Source organism: Bos indicus, chromosome 20 (assembly GCF_029378745.1).
Source record: "Bos indicus isolate NIAB-ARS_2022 breed Sahiwal x Tharparkar chromosome 20, NIAB-ARS_B.indTharparkar_mat_pri_1.0, whole genome shotgun sequence".
Classification (NCBI taxonomy): Eukaryota; Metazoa; Chordata; class Mammalia; order Artiodactyla; family Bovidae; genus Bos; species Bos indicus.
This window is the reverse complement of record NC_091779.1, coordinates 25,299,500-25,321,541: the sequence shown is the minus strand read 5'-3', so window position 1 is coordinate 25,321,541 and position 22,042 is coordinate 25,299,500. Positions and strand designations below refer to the sequence as shown.

The 22,042-nt window shown below is 37.5% G+C and overlaps 1 protein-coding gene across 1 annotated transcript in view; it reads left to right on the top strand.

The window, feature by feature from the left end:
• The window catches only part of NDUFS4 (NADH:ubiquinone oxidoreductase subunit S4), a 115,633-nt gene extending 96,834 nt beyond the window's left edge, over window positions 1–18,799 (top strand). The window contains exon 5 of the mRNA XM_019983013.2: window positions 18,577–18,799. Coding sequence (XP_019838572.1) covers window positions 18,577–18,680 — 104 coding nt within the window. The 3' untranslated portion in view covers window positions 18,681–18,799. The remainder of the gene's footprint in view (window positions 1–18,576) is intronic.
• The last annotated feature ends 3,243 nt before the right edge of the window (window positions 18,800–22,042 follow it).

Genomic DNA, 22,042 nt, shown 5'->3' with positions numbered 1-22,042 from the left:
TTATCCTATTAGTAGACTTTAAAAATAAAAAAATAAATAAAAATTAAAAAAATTTTAAAAAGTACTCTATATTACCAAATTTCCAAATTAAACATATTTGTTCTCAAAGTGGTCAGAGTCTTTAAAATATTATTTTGATGTAACATTTACATTGCTCTTTTTAAAATTAAACTGTAATGTAGCTCATCAACAACAGTTCTGTTAATGTTTTTCATCTTTGTAGCCTACCATATTTCATGTCTGACACCTCAAATAGTCTATCATGTGCATTTAATGACAGGAAGTCTAATTAAACTCTTAAGCCTGACTACTTCCTGAGTGGGCACAAGGACTGTATGACTGTAGTTGCCATGTGAATTGCAGATATACGAACTAACCACTGCTACTGTTATTAATAAAATCAAGTGCCTTTCTGATCTGATTTCTACTCCCCGCACCAGAATGAAAATTGAGGAGCATTACCAAAGTCAACAGACAGTATACGTTGAAAAAGCTTAGAGAATGTTACGGTATAAAACTGTAAGCTAAGTGTGGATCTGGGGACTTACCCGGTGATCGAATAGTTAGGATTTGGCGCTTTCACTGCCATGGCCCGGATTCCTTCTCTGGTTGGGGAACTGAGATCTCAGAACCATCTGGCGCAGCCTAGATAAAACAACAAAAAAAGAAAAACAGTGAATCAGGAATTCTTACCTCTAAGTGCTTGTGTGCTGTCGCTTTAGTCGTGACCCTGTGGACTGTACTGTCAGGCTCCTCTGTCTGTGGGCTTCTCTAGGCAAGAAAACTGGAATGGGTTACCATGCTGCCCTCCAGGGGATCTTCCCAACCCAAGAATTGAACTCCCATCTCTCTCATCTCCTGCATTGGCAAGTGGGTTCTTTACCACTAGCATCAACTGGGAAGCCCAAAGGACTTATAAAAGTATGGACAAGGTATAGGAAAACCACAGGACATAGTGGGGTAGTGAGATGGTGTTACCAAACTTATGGAGCAAGACCTAGAGAGAGCTGCATGGGAAGGATAGTGTGTTAGGATGAAGTATGATTTACAGGGAGAGAACAAACTGACCAGAAAACCTAGGTTATCTATTGTGCCCAGGCTTCTTGGTTCATGGGATTCTCTAGGCAAGCATACTGGAGTGAGTTGCCCTTTCCTACTCCAGGGTATCCTCCCGACCCAGGGACCGAACTTGTCTCCTGCATTGGCAGGTGAATTTTTTTACTGTGGTGCCACCTGAGAAGCCCTGACAACCTTTAAGGTAGTAGGTATTCTGTTGATCTTATTCACTGCTTTGTTTCCGGTTGTTGTTCAGCCGCTAAGTTGTGTCCAACTCTTTTTGTTTACAGTGCCTGACACAAAACCTGTATAGTGGACTCTGGCTACCTGGTCAAATTATTGCCTTTCTAAAATATTTTCCCTACTCAGGAATTTGAAGGCACTTTCATCTCCTAGGGAAGAGGTTATTTCTCATTCTTCACTTATTTAACATTTAGTATTATATATCTTGGCTCCTTGGTGGCCCAGTGGTTAAGAATTCACCTTCCAATGCAGGAGACACAAGTTCAATCCCTGTATAGTCAGTGATAACTTTGCAGCTCTAACAGTAAAAGTAAATAGTTGTAATAGAGCCAATATGGCCCCCATAGTCTAAAAATATTTTGTATTTGGCCATTTACAGTAAATATTTATTGACCTCTGGTCTAAACAATTATGTACTCCGTCAATACTGAGACCCTTTCTCCTCTGACGTTTTTGTTAATCTGAAATACTCTTTATTCAAACACTTCAAAAGGCCTATGCTTAATATATTCCTCAGCTGATAATTCAAGCTCTTCACAATATAAGCACTAACTTATCACTCAAACAGTAACCTAACTTTATCTTACTGTGCCTCAGCATTTCTTCTTGCCCTTATCTCTGCTGTAGTTTCTTCCTTCTGCAATCTCTTCCTCGTTCTGTTCCCTTTCTCCTCTTTTTCCCTGCCTACAAACTCCAACCTATTCTTCAGAATACATTTTAAATGTTACCTCCTTCCTGATCGCTTTTCTTATTTCCCTTTCCAACCTCCAAATAGATGTGCTCTCTCTTCCTTTTAGCTTCCACATTGATTTATTCCTTTTTTATAACTCTTCTACTGTGGTATTGTATTTTATTTTTGTTGTTGCATTCAGTCATACATATGTTGAGCACCCTGTCATATGCCAGCACTCCTGGCTTAGGTTCATGGGGATCATTCTTTGAGTATAGAATAAATAGTCCTCTTACTCAAACTATAATACTTTATTTGCTGAATTATAAGCATCTCCCTGGTGGCTCTGGGTAGTGGCTCAGACAATAAAGAATCTGCCTGTGATGCAGGAGACCCAGCTTTGATGCCTGGGTACGTAAGATGATCTGGAGAAGGGAATGGCTACCCACTCCAGTTTTTGTGCCTGGAGAACACCATCGATAGAGAAGGTTGGCAGGCTACAGCCCATGGGGTCGCAAAGAGTGCCAAATGATTGAGTGACTAACACTTTGACTTTTTTCGCTTTCACCTGGGAAACCACCCAGTCATCTTAATCTTTTTATATGCTCAATAAAAATTGGTAAATTCGAACAGTACATTTAGTGATGCTATAAATTACTCTCCAGGTCATGTTTTAAACTTTTCCTTAAATCATTTTAAATTTATTTGGCTACTTGTTCTTTCTTTTAGAAGAACTGTTAACTCCTATAAGACCAGTGTCTATCACATAGCTCCCAGCTGATAGGGCCCAAGTTTCTAGGTTCCAAGTCCAGTGTTTTTTTCCATGATACTACTATGCTGATGTAGATGTTACATCCATCATCTCGATCTGCATGGTCCAGTATGGTAGGCACATGTGGCTGTGTAGCACTTGAAAGGTATTTAGTTAGAATTGGGGTGTGCTGTTAAGTGTAAAATATACACTGGGTTTCTGAGACTTAGTATTAAAAAGAAAAGCATAAAATATCTCTAATAAATTTTATATTGATTACATATTAAAATGATAATATTTAAGATGTGTATTAGGCTAGGAATCTGAATGATTAAAGGCTTATTTTTTCATTTTAGACATTTTTTAAAATGTTGCTCCTAAGTAATTTAAAATTATCTGTCTGGTTCACATTATGTTTGTTGGGTAGCACTAATCTAGAATACTTCAAGCTATATAGGACATACATTACATACATCTTCTAGATATATCATTTCTATATATTCTGTAGTGAATATAAGAAATAGGAAAACCTTACCCAACTTTGAAAAGTTACATTACTTAAGAAATGCAGAGAGTTCCTGGATAGTCCAGTGGTTAGGACTCTGCACGTTCACTGCCAGGGGCCCCGAGTCAGTTCCTGGTTGGGGAACAGAGATCCCACAAGCTGCGTTGCATGGCAAAAAAAAATAATTTTTTTAAAAAAGAAATGTACTTCTGTTCTTCAAACACTTACCTAGGATCAAGGATAAGTGTAAATTTTTATATTACATACAGTAGTGAAATAAAATAGCTAAAAAATCGATGTGTGTGCTTAGTCGCTCAGTTGTGTCCAACTCTTTGTGACCCCATGAACTGTAGCCCACCAGGCTTATCTGCCCATGGGGATTCTCCAGGCAAGTATGTTGGAGTGTATTGCCATGCCCTTCTCCAGGGGATCTTTCCATCTCAGGGATCATTCCAGGCAGATTCTTTACCATCTGAGCCACCAGGGAAGGGCAAAAGATCTACATTATATCACAAAATCCCTATTAACACTTATTTTCAATTTCTTAAATAAGGCATTATGTAAATCAGTATATTTACATAAGAATGCCCTCATGTCTGAGATTAAACGTTTTCTTCTTCCTGCTATTGATGATTTTGCCTCTGGTTTCCCTTCTCACCATATCTCACTTCCTGTGGAAGCCTGGTTCTGTCACCTGCTGAGTGGGATAGAAGAAAGACTGAATGCTCTTCCTTGGCTTCTTTTTCCCCTGCTCACCTCTCACTTCTCCCTCCATTAGCATACAGTAAGTTATAAATACCCTTGTGTCTTTTTATCACCAGAGCCTCATCTTAAAGATCTCCCTTTGAACTCAGCATATATTCCAGAAGAACTCTTCAAAGATGCTATGTCTTTTTATAAAGAAAGTTTATCTGTGGTTTTTCTCAAATGTTGATGAACCTTACTTTTTTCTTTGTGTACAGAAAAAGCCACCTTTCTCACTCAAGTGGCTTTTGTCTTTTCTTGTAGTAGGCTAGGATCCCTACATTTACATGCTAATGAAACCAGAAATGGTTTTATCCCCTTTCCCTTTTGATCTGGTTTGAAACTTTGTGACTTCCCTTTCCTTTGTCATTTTACAACTTACTAAAATTCTCCAATAGAGGAGGGTTTTCTTCAGGAGTAAACAGGATGACAGAGAATAAGCAGTGAAACTGCTATCGTGATGTATTGGAGAGGAAAACCCACCTCTAAAGTTACAGAAGGTGGAAGCACTGATTCAGGAAAATATAGAGTTAATTTGGGAGTTGCAAACCAGAACTTAGAATTATCTCAGAAGTGGACACCATCAGCAAGGTCTGGATTTCCACCTATCTTTAACCTTCTCATGAGGGTCTCAACCTTACATCCATCTATCTATTAAAAAACAACTTTCAGAAACTAAAATGAACAAAGACAAATTTCAAAACAAAAGTATGTCATCACTCAATATATATAAAATTCTTCATAAAGGATTTATTTTACTCTGTAGGGGAGCAGAATTTTCCACCACAAAATGTTTCTTTGGCATATTAATTAAGCTGATTTTTTTTTTTTCCCCCTAAGAAACTGCAGACTTGGGGAAAACTCTCAAAACAAAGTAGGAGTTCCCCTTTTGTAAGAAGTATTTATATACATAAGGGAAATTTCCATTTGTAAGGGTATCTCTGGGAGTACCTAAAAGAGGAGGATGACTTGACAAACTCTTATCAATTGAGAAGGAAGTGACTTAAATCTGCCTAATAATTTCACCCTTGTTTACTGTTCTTTTTCCTGGTAATCTCACAGAATTGACTCCCTATCCTCAGTGTTCTCTTTTGTTTTTAGCTAAGGATAGTATTGGATAGTATTTCAGAAGAGGGCTTTGGCAATTTTGGTGAATTACTTAGTTCTCCTGGGTCTCTTCCATGTATTTGGAGAAGGCAAAAATAAAAATCAGCCTCTTGGTGAAAGTGAAAGAGGAAAATGAAAAAGTTGGCTTAAAACTCAACCTTCAAAACATGAAGATCATGGCATCCAGTCCCATCACTTCATGGCATATAGATGGGGAAACAATGGAAACACTGACTTTATTTTCTTGGGCTCCAAAATCACTGCAGATGGTGACTGCAGCCAAGCTACAACCAACCTAGACAGCATGTTAAAAAGCAGAGATATTACTTTGCCAACAAGGGTCTGTCTAGTCAAAGCTATGGTTTTTCCAGTAGACTTGTGTGGATGTGAGAGTTGGACCATAAAGAAATCTGAACACCAAAGAATTGCTGCTTTTGAACTGTGGTGTTGGAGAAAACTCTTGAGAGTTGCTTGGACTGCAGGGAGATCCAACCAGTCCATCCTAAAGGAAATCAATCCTGAGTATCCTTTGGAAGGAGTGATGCTGAAGCTGAAACTCCAATACTTTGGCCACCTGATGCGAAGAACTGACTCATTTGAAAAGACCCTGATGCTGGGAAAGATTGAAGGCAGGAGGAGAAGCAGACGACAGAGGATGAGATGGTTGGATGACATTACCGACTCAATGGACATGAGTTTGAGCAAGCTGTGGGAGTTGGTGATGGACAGGGAAGCCTGGCGTGCTGCAGTCCATGGGGTTGCAAATAGTCAGAGACAACTGAACAACTGAACAACTGAACTGAGCTTCCATGTATAACATTAGATAAATTTCAAAAGTGAAATATGATTGGGAGTTCATAACAAGAATAATGCAACTTAAAAGACATTCCAACAAGTGTTACAAAATATCTGTACTCAATTTGTTAATAAGCCTATTTTCAAAGAAGATAGCAAATGTTCACCTAATTTATAAAAATAAACATACTCTTTACAGAGGAAAAAAATTTTTACAGTAATCCTGAGACATAATATACCATGAATATACCATATTGTTAAGAAGATACCAAAAAAAAAAAAAAAAATCAAGTTAAAAGTTTCAGTTATTCTAGGGTAGGTCCTGTATGTCTATATATTAATAAACCTCCATAAATATGTAATATGAATTTCTAGTTGACATATACTAGCCTAGAAGATACAAGAAGTAAACTAAAGAATATACAAAGTAAAGAACTAAAGATGCAACCAAGTTAATATTGTTTTAAAATAACTGAAATTCTGAAATATAACCTATACTTTTTCTGATATCAGGCACCAGAGCTCAGATAAATGAAACCTATCATAAACAGTGAAGGTATTGACAAATCTCTAAGCTTAGTATATAGCTTGTAATTTGAGAAATATCATTAACATTTATCCAAACAGCATTAACCTCATGGTTAAGCATCTATTCCGAATTGACAGCTCTTCCCATGCAGCTCATCAGGTGTAACACATCAAACAAATCTATTTCTAGCACTTATTTTTACAAAGTTGAAAGAATACATCTTTGAGATTTCCCAGAGGGCCTGTGGAATATCACAAAGTTTTAGTTTTAGGTGCACAGATACTCTGTTTTATTTTACATTTAAGATTTGATTTGGAGGAGGCAAAAATCAAAATTTTTCAAAAGATTTGAACATTTAGGAAAGAATAGGATCAGATACACAGTATTTGACTGCTCAGCTTGGTGATAAAATTTACAAACAAAGAACTTAGCCTAACTGTAAAGAACTTTAGCTCTTAGATAAGTTATGAAGTACTGAAAGTCAACACAAGCATATAAAGTTATTCTGGTAAGCCACAGAATCTTTGCAGTCTAGGCAGATTAGACGGAAAGTAGAACCCTTCTTATTGTAGGTGAAGGCAATAAACAGTAACCTAATGAAACAAGCCCATCAAAATGGAACAAACTTTGGTAAGATTTTAACACATTTCATAGCTTCTCAGATGATGCTGTTAAAGTGTTGCACTCAATATGCCAGCAAATTTGGAAAACTCATCAGTGGCAATAGGACTGGAAAAGGTCAGTTTTCATTCCAGTCCCAACAAAAGGCAGTGCCAAAGAATGCACAAACTGGTGCACAATTGTACTCATTTCACATGCTAGCAAAGTAATGCTCAAAGTTCTTCAAGCTAGGCTTCTATAGTACATAACTGAGAACTTCCATGTGTATAAGCTGGATTTAGAAAGGGCAGAGGAACTAAAAATCAAATTGCCAGCATCCATTCCATCCTAGAAAAAGCAAAAGAATTCCAGAAAAACATCTTCTGCTTAATTGACTATGCTAAAGCCTTTGACTGTGTGGATCACAACAAACTGTGGAAAATTCTTAAACAGATGGGAATACCAGTCCACCCTAACCTACCTCCTGTGAAACCTGTATCAAGGAACAACAGTTAGAACTGGACATGGAACAATGGACTGGTTCCAAATTGGGAAAGGAGTACATCAAGGCTGTATATTGTCACCCTGCTTATTTAACTTATATGCAGAGTACCTCATGCAAAATGCCAGGCTGGATGAAGCACAGTTGTCAAGATTGAAAGGAGAATTATCAGTAACCTCAGATATGCAGGTGATACCACCCTTATGGCAGAAAGTGAAGAGGAAGTAAAGAGCCTCTTGCTGAAAGTGAAGAGAGTGAAAAGGCTGGCTTAAAACTCAACATTCAAAACACTAAGATCATGGCATCCGGTCCCATCACTTCATGGCAAATAGATGGGGAAACAATGGAAACAGTGACAGACTTTATTTTCTTGGGCTCCAAAATCACTGTGGACAATGACTGCAGCCATGAAATTAAAAGACGTTTGCTCCTTCAAAGAAAAGCAGTGACAGACCTTGACAACATATTAAAAAGCAGAGACATTACTTTGCCGACAAAGGTCTGTATAGTCAAGCTATGGTTTTTCCAGGAGCCATGTATCGGATGTGAGAGCTAGACAATAAAAAAGGCTAAGGACCGAAGAATTGATGGCTTTTGAATTGTGGTGCTAGAGAAGACCCTTGAGAGTCCCTTGAATGGCAAGTAGGTCAAACCAGTCAGTCCTAAAGGAAATCAACCCTAAATTGGAAGGACTGATGCTGAAGCTCCAATACTTTGGCCACCTGATGTGAAGAGCTGACTCCTTGGAAAAGACCCTGCTGCTTGGAAAGATTGAAGGCTGGAGGAGAAGGGGACGACAGAGGATGAAATGGTTGGATGGCTTCACCGACTCCATAGACATGAGTTTGAACAAACTCCGGGAGATGGTGAAGTATTGGGAAGCCTGGCATGTTGCAGTCAATGAGTCGCAAAGAGTCAGACACGACTGAGTCACTTTGAACAAGAGCAACATAGATTTTCAGACTTATTTTCCAGATACACTGTAATCTAAGATACATGAAATTTCCTTTTTATAAATCTTACATAACTTTCTGTACCCATTCAGGTTTGTCCTTCACCATTCCTTTCTCATTCTGGAACAGACTTTTTACTTTAGAACTATTATCTTTTCCCCTTCTTCTGAGTATGCTAAGTCGCTTCAGTCATATTCAGCTCTTTGTGAACCTATCAACTGTAGCCCACCAGGCTCCTCCGTCCATGGGATTTCTCAGGCAAGCATACTTGAGTGGGTTGCCATGCCCTCCTCCAGAGGATCTTCTTGGACTTAGGGATCTAACCCACAACTCTTATGTCTCCTGCATTAGCAGGCAGGTTCTTTACCACTGTCACCACCCTTAGTAAACCAAAAACACAACTCATTACTTTGTATACAAGGTTACACCCCTTTTCCACCATCACTCCCAGTAGTGTTTCATTTATGTACATTTAATTATATATTTTGGCCAAAGTTACTTGGATTTCATAGAAAAAGTAGAGATGAAAACTGTTGCACACCAGCATTTTAGTAGACTGGCACAGTTGATAAATACACATAACAAACTTTCCACAACTGTGTGCATTCTTTATAGTCCAGCTTATCCAAATGGCAAAAATGAACATGTCCATTAACAGACCCAAAGATGCAGCCTCCCTGTAGCATTAAAAAAAAAAAGCAAAAGTAAATAAGTTTAAATTTTGCTTAGTAATCAATGGTTTAGTATTTTACTGTAAAAATTTTTTAGGTATTAATAAGTATCAACCCACTCCAGTGTTCTTGCCTGGAGAATCCCAGGGACGGGGGAGCCTGGTGGGCTTCCATCTATGGGGTCACACACAGTTGGACACGACTGAAGCGACTTAGCAGCAGCATTAATACCATTTAGGGTTTTAAGTTACCTAAAGATCATGGAAATTAATTTTCAAGGTGACATATTATAAAATGTAATTAATGTTGAAATAAAATTGTCAGAACAGGGAATCATTGTGGATAAACAAAAATTTGCATCTTGCAGGATTGTAAAACATTAAACAGAAGTAATGTTAGCTCATTTGATCAGAAAACGTGCTGATTTAGAAAGAACATGGCCATGTAGAATAAAAATCTATGCTTGTGTTATATTTAACACTGATAAATTAGAGAAAACGTAATTGTTTTTGTTAAAAAAAAAATTTAAATTTTCCATTTGTCAAACATTTACCTATACTACCTGAATTTAAATTCTTAAATCTTTGTTAGATCCTATAAGAATACTTTTTAAATTTAGCATATTCAAAGTATTAGAAATTCCATTTTCCTGTTTTAGGAATAGTCCACTTATACAAGCATGTATTTTCTCTGTAAGAGAATCAAAATAGAACCCATTCAAAGTATTTTATAATCTTAATTCATTAATTATACTTGGAGGTAGAAAAAACTACCTATACACAGAATGAGCAGTAAACACATTTCTGAATTAATAGGTATGTTGACAGAATCCCAGGGACAGGGGAGCCTGATGGGCTGCCGTCTATGGGGTAGCACAGAATCAGACACGACTGAAGCGACTTAGCAGCAGCAGACAGACATAATTGTCACAATGGTAAAGAATCTGTGTGCTTGTGCAGGGGAGACAAGCTATGCGAGTTCTATCTTTGGGTCGGGAAGGTCCCCTGGAGTAGGGCACGGCAACCCACTCCACTGTTTCTTGCCTGCAAAATCCTATGGACAGAGGATCCTGGCGGGCCACAGTCCGTGGGGTCACAGTAAGTCGGATTTGACTGAGCATACATGCAGACAAACAGGAACTTATTTCACTTCTACAATTTAAGCCATGGGTTAATGGTCACAGAATTGTAATATTCACTGGCTCATACCATACTAGAGAGCTGTTTTCTACTCAGGAAGTACTTCATTAGACCTTAAATACAGAAAAAGACAAACTAGATTTTCTGTCTTTTTTCCTCTGAGAATGGATTTCTAAAACCATTAATCCATTTTAAAAGAATCTTAAATGATCAGACCTTAAAAAAATCAATTCCCCAGATTGGTGGAGAACAAAATTGAAATTTGATAAAAGATTCAGCAAAGTTCTGACATTCAGAAGCCAAGAAAAAATAATCTTGGGCTTAAAATAACATAAACCATTTCTAGTAAGGAAGTTTTCCTGACTTTGGTTGCTAAAGCTATTGGCCATCTCAGTAGCACCTCCAAAATTATTAAAAGAACATACTGAAAAAGATAAGATCATGACTTAATAGAGAGATAAATGAACACATGTTGAAGATTTATTTTACTAAAGAAACAAGGGACCCATGCTGGTGTTACAACCAGTTCAAAGGAAAAGTTAGTACAGCCCAAAATTACATAAAGTGAAAGAATGTTGAGATGAATTGCAAACAGAGACAAACTGGTTTTTCTGAGGCTTGGGGAGTCACGAGGCAGGACAGAATTTCTATACCCCTCAAGTACAGTTGAGTCTCATTACTCATGGTAGTTATGTTCTGTAAAGTCACCACAAACACTAGTGAATACTGAAAAAATTGCTCCTAGGGAAAAAGATTCCTGTGGGCCTCTGATCACAAAATGTTGTCAGCTGATCAGTACATCATCTTGTTTTTTATGTGTGTTTCTGTTTAAAGTGCCTTATTTAATGTATATTGTTGATTCATGAACATCAAACTCATGGCCAGCAGTGTTATACTTTATCCTGGATGATGCTCATCTAACCCAAGTTGGCATATCCCAGCCTTCTTGAACTTAGGAACACTAAACAGCACTAAACCACTACTCTTGGGGGTCATTTCAGACAGTGAAATTACCAATAAAAGGCAAAAAAATGAAAAAAAAAAATGTGCCGTTAATAGACTACAAAAAGGACACTTGTTTGCAGTGTGAGAGCTGAAACAAGAAGGCATAGCATTACCTTGTTTGACCTCAGCTGGAGCATGTGTGCTAGGTGACTCAGAACTCACGGCTCTGTGCGTGTCATGAATGACCATGGAAGCATCACCCACAGGCACCGTTGCGGCCCACAGGGAGTCTGGAAGGATGCCAGCATCAGGGTTCCTAGGTGGAGGAGTCCTTGGAGGATTTTGGATTTACAAATGAATTTTAGTTAGTAGGCAAATCACAAATACAGAATCAGCAAATAAGATGATTTGTACATACAACTTTTGGAATTGCAAAATAACTCAAAGAAAACAAACAGGGCTGTGATCTGGTGTTCTGTAAATACTGCATAGTCTCTGTTGAAGCAGAAATTTTTTTTTTCCTACATAACTGTCTTTCCAATCCCCAGACCTGGAACTGTCTGTTTTTTGGCTGGGGAAATGTTCAACTTGACTACTAAGGAGACAGAGATGAATTCCTTAGATTCCCAGTCAGGAGTCTGAAATAATTTTTCTCGTAGTGTTATATATACATGGCGGCTTAGTAAGGTTCTAATGTATTATGGGTTACATAGGATTGTGGAAATCCCTATGCACAGACCACACCCAGATCAGTTATGTCAGAATCTCAGTGACTTTTGGATCTCTACCATTGCTGTATAGTTTCGTTTTCTAGAAAATGTTTTCCAAATTTCTAATGACTAATTTTCAATTGTACATTTGGAACACAAACCAATTTGTTTTGTGGCAAATTCTGAATAATGTGGCTCCAAAATAGTAATACCATATAGCAACTATATTATTTGAACAGATAAAATTTATGGAGGCATTTGCTATCATAGCAAAGGTTCTTTTTTGTGGGGAGGGGGTGTTGCAGATGTGGCAGGTATAGGGTGTTACTAATCCATCTTATATAATTTTCGTGGAAAGAATTGCTTTGCCAGTGTTTCCAAAATACATCTACCCTCCATAATATTTCTATAAGACGATCTAAGATATTTTTAAATTATTCTGATCTGAACCTCTCTTCTCTCCCAAAACGAAATACATGAGAATTTCAAATAGAAGTACTTCTTAAAAATGAATGCTTATGAAGCTACTTTTCTTCCTCGTTACCTTCCCTCCTTAAAATATAATTTGTGTTTATTCTGTGTTTTCACCTAGGCATATTATGAGCACATAGCCTGGTGAGGAATCTTGAAACTTTGCAAGTGCTAACAAACATCAGTGTGGCCTCCCAAAGCCTTCGCTATCCTTAGCAGTGCCTGCCAGTTATGTCCGTCTGTGCCAGATTATGTGGTCGTTCTTGCTTTGTACATAAATGCACAGTACGAAAAATCATTAAACCATTCACTTCTGAGTATTATCAGAACTTGCCATTAGGTTACTGGAGGGGACAGACCTTTAACAGGACTTGAACCAAGGTTACTAAAGGTAACATATTTCACAAGCAGTAAAAATACCGATGTTTCTCTGTATTTCAGCATTACTGAACGTAAGTGAAATGGTTCTGAAATTTAAATGAATGGGATTTTCTTATATCTCATACAATACTTGGAATTCATAAATTATTGGGATCTAGTTTTGTTCAGGGGCTTTTTGTATTTTAGTAGTATTTGAAGAGATTACACCAGACATTCATGTTATAGGAAGTAGAATATCCCAGTCACAAAATAAATGGGTGAATTTCGGAAAAAGAAATTGAGCATGGGATATTACAGATCACATTTTAACTTTATTGGCACATTTGCCAGAGGTATTTCTCTGATACTAGGGCTTAAAATTCAAAATATCTTTGTGAAAGCATTCCAGTGTGTGATACAGCCAAGGGAGTCAGCTTCTCATCATGTAGGTGCCGGTGGTTGGATTTGTAGCTAATCCATGCCATATGGCTGCTCTCCTCAGTGGGAAGTGACGGCAGCCCTAGGAGCTTTACCCCGTCCCTGGGGCAGCTGCCGTGGGCTCAGTTGCTTTGATCATCTTCTGTTGCGCAGCTGGGAGGAGCACAGGCTGGTTTTCAGTGTCGCAGAACACCACATGAAACCATTGTCATAGACTACACCTTGATTTTATACAAGCATTCTTCAGAGGATGCGTTTTCACTTTCCTAATCTCATTCAAAAACTCTCAAGTTTGAGTTATTTCTTTAAAAAAAAAAAAAAAAACTTTCAGGCTGAAAAAGAAATTCCTATGGAAATTTAAACATTTCACAAATAAGATTGCATTCTTAAACGTCTGTGTTTTATTCCCTGCAAGTTATATTATCTCTTTCTAAGAAGTTTCAAATAGGATATAGAAAAGATGAGTACAATTCATGTATCGTGCTCATTAAGTACAAATGTTTGATGTCCTTTCAAGTGCTGTTACTCTAACAGTCATTTTGTCTTTTTAGCTAAAGCTCACAGCTTCTTCCAATGTCCTTTATATTGCCACAATATCACAAAAAATGTGGGGGAGACTATGGTAGGAAGTTTTTAGTGGGACCAGTAAATTTGTTCATCCAGGCACTATAGGGTAAACTGTTCGGAAAAGGATGATTGGAAATGTGGTCAGATTCTTAACAGGGTTCCAGAAAAGAGCAAATTTTCATTGTAACATCAGTCCTATATAGTAGAAAACTTTGCTAAAAAATCCAAAGGGAGATTTATGTAGGCCTGACTTGAGTTTCAGACTCTATTATGAATTGTTATTAGACTTCCTCATACCTTTCTTTGCTTTTACTTAATCAGAGAAACACAGGTGCATGTCTAGTTTTGGGAACACAGTTGTTTTCCACAGAAAAATGTGAGGGAAAGAAACTTTCCCCCCAGACGTCCTTAAAATCATGGATGGCTGTGGTAAAGTAATACAGAGATGGGTACTATCTATGTGTGTTTTTGTTTGCTTTCTCAGGGTGTTTTGCCCATCCACATTCCAATCCCCATAATGATACTTCTATTTATTGTTGTTATCACCATCAACAGCAACTATAATCTGGCTCACAATTCCCAAGTCAGCTCACTCCTTAGTTACCAGGAGAAAACTCAAACCAGTTGTTCTTTTATGTGTACAAAACCCCAGTCTTCTCACATTGCAGTGACCCCGACAACATTTTTAGACTTTCATAGACAGAAGAGATAATAGAGCTAATGTTTGCGTTCTGATGCAGTTTAAAAAATTGCTTTTTCTCCCTTGTGATCGAAAGATTTACTGTGTAAATGAGTGATTACCAGGTATGTGTGTGTTATAATAGCAGTTCCTAAATATTTCTCATTTCTTCTTCAGCTCCTCTTAAGATGTCTTTCTTGTCTAGAGAGTTTGGGATGGGAGGCTGAGGGGGAGGGAAGATAAGTTCTCTCACCCATCATTTGGCAATAAAAGTTTACAGAGGTCTCAGGTAACTTCGGAGAAGGCAATGGCAAGCCACTCCAGTACTCTTGCCTTGAAAATCCCATGGATGGAGGAGCCTGGTAGGTTGCAGTCCATGGAGTTGCTACGAGTCGGACATGACTGAGCGACTTCACTTTCACTTTTCACTTTCACACAATGGAGAAGGCAGTGGCAACCCACTCCAGTGTTCTTGCCTGGAGAATCCCAGGGATGGCAGAGCCTGGTGGGCCGTCTGTGGGGTCGCACAGAGTCGGACACGACTGAAGCGACTTAGCAGCAGCAGCAGCAGCAGGTAACTTACCAGTAACCATTGTAGCCAGACATAGAATTGACACTAGAAACCATTTACCTGCTTCATAACTAGGGGAGGGATTCTTAAAACAGTCTTTTCAACTCATTTACAAAAATAAACAGGAAAAATGGTTAGGAAATCACACAGATTGAAAGGACATGGGTGAAACAGATTTTTAAAAATTGCAGTTACAGAACTTTAAAAAATAATACAGTTTTATTATGATGTGGTTATGTGCATAGACTTAACCTGAGTTAAAATCCAAGCTTTGCCGCTTATTAACAATGTGGCTTTAGGCTGCTTATCTCCTCTTAATTTTTTCCTCATAATTAGATATAAAATAAGGATATTTATAATGCCTAATCCATAAACCAAGAAACCTATGAGCTCAATTTTAAAACTCAGTGCAATTACACTTAAAGCACAGGACCTAGAATGTGGAATACCAGGCACATTCTTGACTGGAGGTCTTTGTACTTGTGTTCTCTGCCTGCAAGCTCTCTTTCCAGACATCTGCATGACTAACTCTGACCTTTACATCTTCACTCAAATGTGATCTTCTCAGATGCAAGGTGCCCCATGTGCCCTCTCTTAAAATGTTTTCTCTTCAGTACTCATTAGTGTGTGTGTATATATATATGTGTGTGTGTGTTTAATTGGATGTTTTACTATGTGTGGGTGCCAGGTCATTTCAGTCTGACTCTGTGACCCTATGGACTGTAGGTTGCCAGGCTCCTCTGTCCATGGGATTCTCCAGGCAAGAATACTAGAGTGGATCTAGAATACTAGATCACCATGACCTCCTCCACGTGAGCTTCCGAAGTCAGGGATGGAACTCACATCTCTTACGTCTCCTGCATTGGAAGGCAGGTTCTTTACCACTATCGCCACCTGGGAAGCCCTGTTTTACTATAATAACACCTCATATACTATTCATTTACTAGTTAACTTCTCCTTCCCATAAGTACTTGAAGAAGCTTGGGGATTTTTTATTTACCGCTTCACCTCTGGTTTCCATAGAGTTCCTGACACAGAGAAAGCAATTGATAATATTTATTAAATGTATAACAAATGTACAGTAAATAGTTATATCTGCTTTATTGAATTGAATATTTTTTATAATTATCAGCACCTTTTGCTGATTAATATAGAAAATGCTTGAGAAGTTTATAGTGTTAAAATTATGCTCAGTTCATAGTATTAGTTTGCTTACTAAAACCTCTTTCTATAGTAAATAGACCAACTTATGCCTAACTATATTCAAAGCATCATAAATTCAAAACTAATGGGTTATAATGTGACAGAAATTTTATTTACGTTAATACTTTACTTCAATAGAAAGTAAGCTGCTAGTAAGTTGAAAATTAAACTTGAGGGAGAAATAATAGCTTTAGCATTTATCAAGTACTTACTATTAAGCCACAAGAAACAATATAGTGTGTTTAAGGCACAGGCTCCAGAATTAGGCTGTGTGTATTTAAATTCTGCTTGTGCCCTTTCCTAGCTGAGAAAGGAAAGTGACCTTGTGCTAGGTAGTTCCCTAATCATTCTGGGCCTCAGTTTCCTCAGTTATATAAAGGAACTAATATGAATTCATATAAAGGTTTTAGAAAAATACCTGTCTCACAGAACTTAAATACCAGGTGCTAAGCACTTTAATGAATTAGTTTGTTTAATCTTCATGACAACCTATAAAGTAGGTACTATTCTTATGCTCTTTAGTATATTTTTTGAAATTCAAATATCTTATAATAAGTTCAGGGTCTGTGGAAGATATTCTAAGACATTTGTTTCATTTTCTTCCCTCCTCCATTTCCTTATAGCAGTGAAGTTATTAAATTGCTTTCCCTTTTAGAACACTGAAATAGGCACACTAGCAGTATACTTAGATTAGATTTGAGCAGTATACTTAGAATTCATTTATGGCAAAATGAATTCTAACCAAGAGGCTTGTTGAAACGTAAGCTTTGTGGTAGCAAATACTATACTCACCTAGAAGCACTAGAATTCATGACAACTCCTAAGATCAAGAAAGTTACTTAATTAGACTGTGATATTCAGTGTGGACATTTTATATATGACTACATGATTCAGCCGTGAATCAAATGTCTCAAGATGAGTTATTTGAAGAAAGTTCTGGGAGAGAAGAATGATAAATTACAGGGATGGAAAATGGATCTAATGAAGAAAAGTGAGTTATATAGATAGGTTGCTTAGACTGGGGAATAGAAGATTGACATAATTATATTTTCAAGGAGGAGTGTTTATTTGGTTTAATAGAATAAGGTGTACTTCTGCTTTAAGTATAGTTCTTCAAAGATATGGAGAAAAACCCAAGGCAGAGGTATAGACATATATGGGGCTTCCCAGATGGCACTAGTAGTAAAGAACCCACCTGCCAATACAGGAGATGTAAGAGATGTTTGATCCCCATGGCAACCCACTGCAGTATTCTTGCCTGGAGAATCCCATGGACAGAGGAGCCCGGCGGGCTACAGTCCATAGGGTCACAAAGAGTTGTACATGGCTAAAGCCACTTAGCATAGCATAGACATATATAAATCCAGTTTTCAAAATTGTAAAACACTGAGAAGGACTTTGGAGAGAAGGTATGACTCTCAGAAGAGAATGAACAGATTAGACTAGTGGTAGGGCTTCCCAGGTGGATCAGTGGTAAAGAATCCACCTGCCAGTGCAGGAGATGCATGTTCGATCCCTGGGTCAGGTAGATCCCCTGGAGAAGGAAATGGCAACCCACTCCAGTTTTCTTACCTGGGAAATCCCAGGACAAAGGAGCCTGGCAGACTGTGGTACACAGGGGTCGCTGAAGAGTTGGACACAATTTAGGGACTAAGCAGAAAAAACTCAAATTTCTATGCATAAAAATCTCCTGGAATCAATTAAGTGCAGATTCCCAGGTCCCCTCAAGAGCTGATCCAGTGGACCTCTGGTCAGGCCTAAGAATTTGCATTGTTACCAGATACTTGAATGGGATTCTAATGTTGACAGCCCTTGAAACAAATGTTGAAAAACTTCTTGAGTTTAATCAGTAGCCTGTCATAGTCCAGGGAGCTGAACCAAGTAATCTCTTATGGTCTCCCCCAACTCTGATTTATATAGTTGTGTACATGTTTTTCTATAATCACTTCAAGTGAGCTCCAAACTGTCGTAAAGGCACCAGCTCTTAGAAAGCAGTGAGATGGGTTATGTTGTTCAGTGCTCCTCATTTCAGTTACTGAAGTCACATATTAAACCACAAGGAGGAATGTAAATTTTTACATAATACATAACCATCGATATTTGAACAATATTCAGCAGAGAGAAATTAAATCATGGCTTGCAGCTTTAAGAGATGGTAAATCATCTTCAGGCAATAGTTAAGACCCTCTTGTCACATAGGATTAGAAAGGAACACATTACTAAGTAAGTATTTATACTTAAGATGTGTTGACACATACTCCTGATAAATGAACATTAAATTTATGAAAGTTAGCCTCTGCTTGCTGTGTTCTTCAGGGATCCTCTTTAATTGTGTTCTTTGGGTTTACTATTGTCTTTTTTTTCTAGGATGGAGCTATGATGTTGAGGAGAGAAAGGTTCCAAAGCCTAAGTCCAAGTCTTATGGCGCAAACTTTTCTTGGAATAAAAGAACAAGAGTATCCACAAAATAGGTTGGCACGGACTGTATCTCTGTGCTTGACTGTGAATAAAGTCAGCTGTGCAGTATTTATAGTCTGTGTATAATACACCTCTTAATCTCCTAATAAATTTGACCTTTAAACTACAGAAACATTTTTGTGGTGTCTATTTTAAATGTTTTTTGATGTCCCAAGTTAAACATGTTATAACTTCCTTTACAGGTAAGTGATCATACCTCTAGGAAATTTCAGCACTTAAAAAATCTATTAAAATAAATGTTTGAAATCAGCTGCAACATTGAAGTTTTACACTTGTTTTTTATGTCCATTCTCAAGTTAATAGTGTTTATAAACTACCAGCCATCATTATCAAAATACTGTCTTACAAATTTTCCTGTTATCATAGGTAAAGAAATTCAGGATTACTGTGCAGTCTGATAAACCTAAGCCCAAATCTCCTTATTATTGAAATTTGCTTCTTTATTTAGAACTGTTTCTCTAAGCTTCTTTGAACCTAAATGAATTGTGTTCCATACTAAACTTTGCCCACTAATCAGTACTTCATGATTGTGATGGTTCAGGTAAAGATTTTATATTCTTGTGAATTAAAAGACTCAGAAAATAAAAACCAATTCTTTGTTAGATATGTCTAATGTTCACTGTTTTTAGAAAATGTAAGTAACTACATGTTTTTGTTATGCACTAATCATTTAGATCACACAGTATGGGTTACCAAACACATACTCTTGTCAGGTATCTCAATAAACTATATACTAATCTTCATAATAATTCACTGTGTGGATCACAATAAACTGTGGAAAATTCTGAAAGAGATGGAAATACCAGACCACCTGACCTGCCTCTTGAGAAACCTGTATACAGGTCAGGAAGCAACAGTTAGAACTGAACATGGAGCAACAGACTGGTTCCAAATAGGAAAAGGACTACGTCAAGGCTGTATATTGTCACCCTGCTTATTTAATTTATATGCAGAGTACATCTGAGAAATGCTGGGCTGGATGAAGCACAAGCTGGAATCAAGATTGCTGGAAGAAATATCAATAACCTCAGATATGCAGATGACACCACCCTATGGCAGAAAGTGAAGAAGAACTAAAAAGACTCTTGATGAAAGTGAAAGAGGAGAGTGAAAAAGTTGGCTTAAAGCTCAACATTCAGAAAACTAAAATCATGGCATCTGGTCCCATCACTTCATGGCAAATAGATGGGGAAACAGTGGAAACAGTGGAAACAGTGGCTGACTTTATTTTCTGGGCTCCAAAATCACTGTGGATGGTGATTGCAGCCATGAAATTAAAAGATACTTGCTCCTTGGAAGGAAAGTTATGACCAACCTAGACAGCATATTCAAAAGCAGAGAAATCACTTTGCCAACAAAGGTCCATTTAGTCAAGGCTATGGTTTTTCCAGTAGTCATGTATGGATGTGAGAGTTGGACTATAGCGAAAGCTGAGCACCAAAGAATTGATGCTTTTGAACTGTGGTGTTGGAGAAGACTCTTGAGAGTCCCTTGGACTGCAAGGAGATCCAGCCAGTCCATTCTAAAGGAGATCAGTCCTGGGTGTTCATTGGAGGGCCTGATGTTGAAGCTGAAACTCCAAAACTTTGGCCACCTGATGCAAAGAGCTGACTCATTGGAAAAGACCCTGATGCTGGGAAAGATTGAGGGCAGGCGGAGAAGGGGACGACAGAGGATGAGATGGCTGGATGGCATCACCAACACAATGACATGGGTTTGGATGTACTCTGGGAGTTGGTAATGGACAGAGGCTTGGCGTGCTGTGGTTCATGGGGTCGCAAAGAGTCGGACACGACTGAACGACTGAACTGAGTAAGTCACTGTTTTCCCCATTTTGCAAACAAATAAATTAAGGCTTAAAATGAGTAGATAACATGCTCAAATTCACACAAGTAAATAGCATTTGAACCCATTTCTGTCTGTCTTCAAAGCACATACTGTTAATTACTTTAGTTACAGAGAAATAGGTCCGATTAATGGCCGATAATTTCTTTGGATTGTTAAAACATTCTTTGATGTTTCAAAAATTATATACTAAATATACAGTCTCTCACAATCTCATTTCATAAAAACGCTAATAGCACGCTGACCTAGCCCAACAAAGAAACCATGTCAGAGTATAAACTTTTATGATATTGCTTTGGAGAGCCTATTGGAAGTCTCTTTTCAAAATGTTAACTGCATATTCCATTTAATTCTAAAAATTATCTTCCAGACGAACAGCCTGTGGATGTACACAGAAGTGAATGTACCAAGGATATTACAGAATTGTTTCTAATAGCTAATAAGTGGAAATAATCTAAATGTCTATTAAAATGGAATAAAGTTAAATGGAGTGTTAATACAGCTATTGTAAAGAACAAGAAATAATCTGTATGAGCTGTTTGTAATGATATTCAAGATATAGTACTAAGTGAAAGAAAAGAGTAGTGAATAATATCTGGGGTTGGTGGGCAGCATGTGCTATTATATATGCAACTAGAATATTTTGGGAAAAACATATAAGAAACTAGTAACTTGATTTTACTGGTTACCACTGGTTGTGGGGGAAGGGAGTCGTGGGTCTTTCACATTTAACTTTCAATATGCTTTTTAAATATACTACTTTAAGGATGTATTATTTGTATAAGTATACGTAATTATAAATATCTTTTATACTACAGTTCATATCATGCCATCTTACCTTTACTTGAAAAATTACACATCTTAATTACTACCAATTTAGGATTTTAAGTAAGTGGTAAACTCTACAAAATGGTAAAATATAGCTGTTAAGTTGCACAGATATTTCAGTGAGTATAAGGTTAAATTTCAGTTTTTAAAAAAACTACTTATACCCCATACAATAAGGCAATCCAAGCAAGTATTCTTCAAAAAATGATTTAGTATTCTACCTTAAGTTTGGTTTTTAACAAAGTATAACACTTTTTATTTCTGTTGTTACTCTGGTAGAGCTTCATGGGCCACCTTGTGCATCTGCTGAAAATTCAGTATACTTTTGTAATATCTGGTCCTTATTTACATAATAAGTCAATGTCCAACTCTGTGGGTTGTTTCCATCTTTCATCCTATAGGAACTGCTGGTGCAGTGATTGTATGTTCATATTTCATATAAATTATAACTTATTTAAGACTAGCATAAAGGAGTCCCCTTTTGTTTTTGGGGGTGTTAAGTATGACAGGTCCTAAAAGAAAGAAAATAAACTAGACAGCTCTCATTTTATAGAATCTGTCTTATGCAATGCTAAGGGAGCCTGTGATGTAAATTTTCTAAGTCAAAAGCAGGTACTTTGCCAATAATCCTGAAATAGATGCTTTAGTTACTTTTAACATCATTTATTAATATCTTATTCTT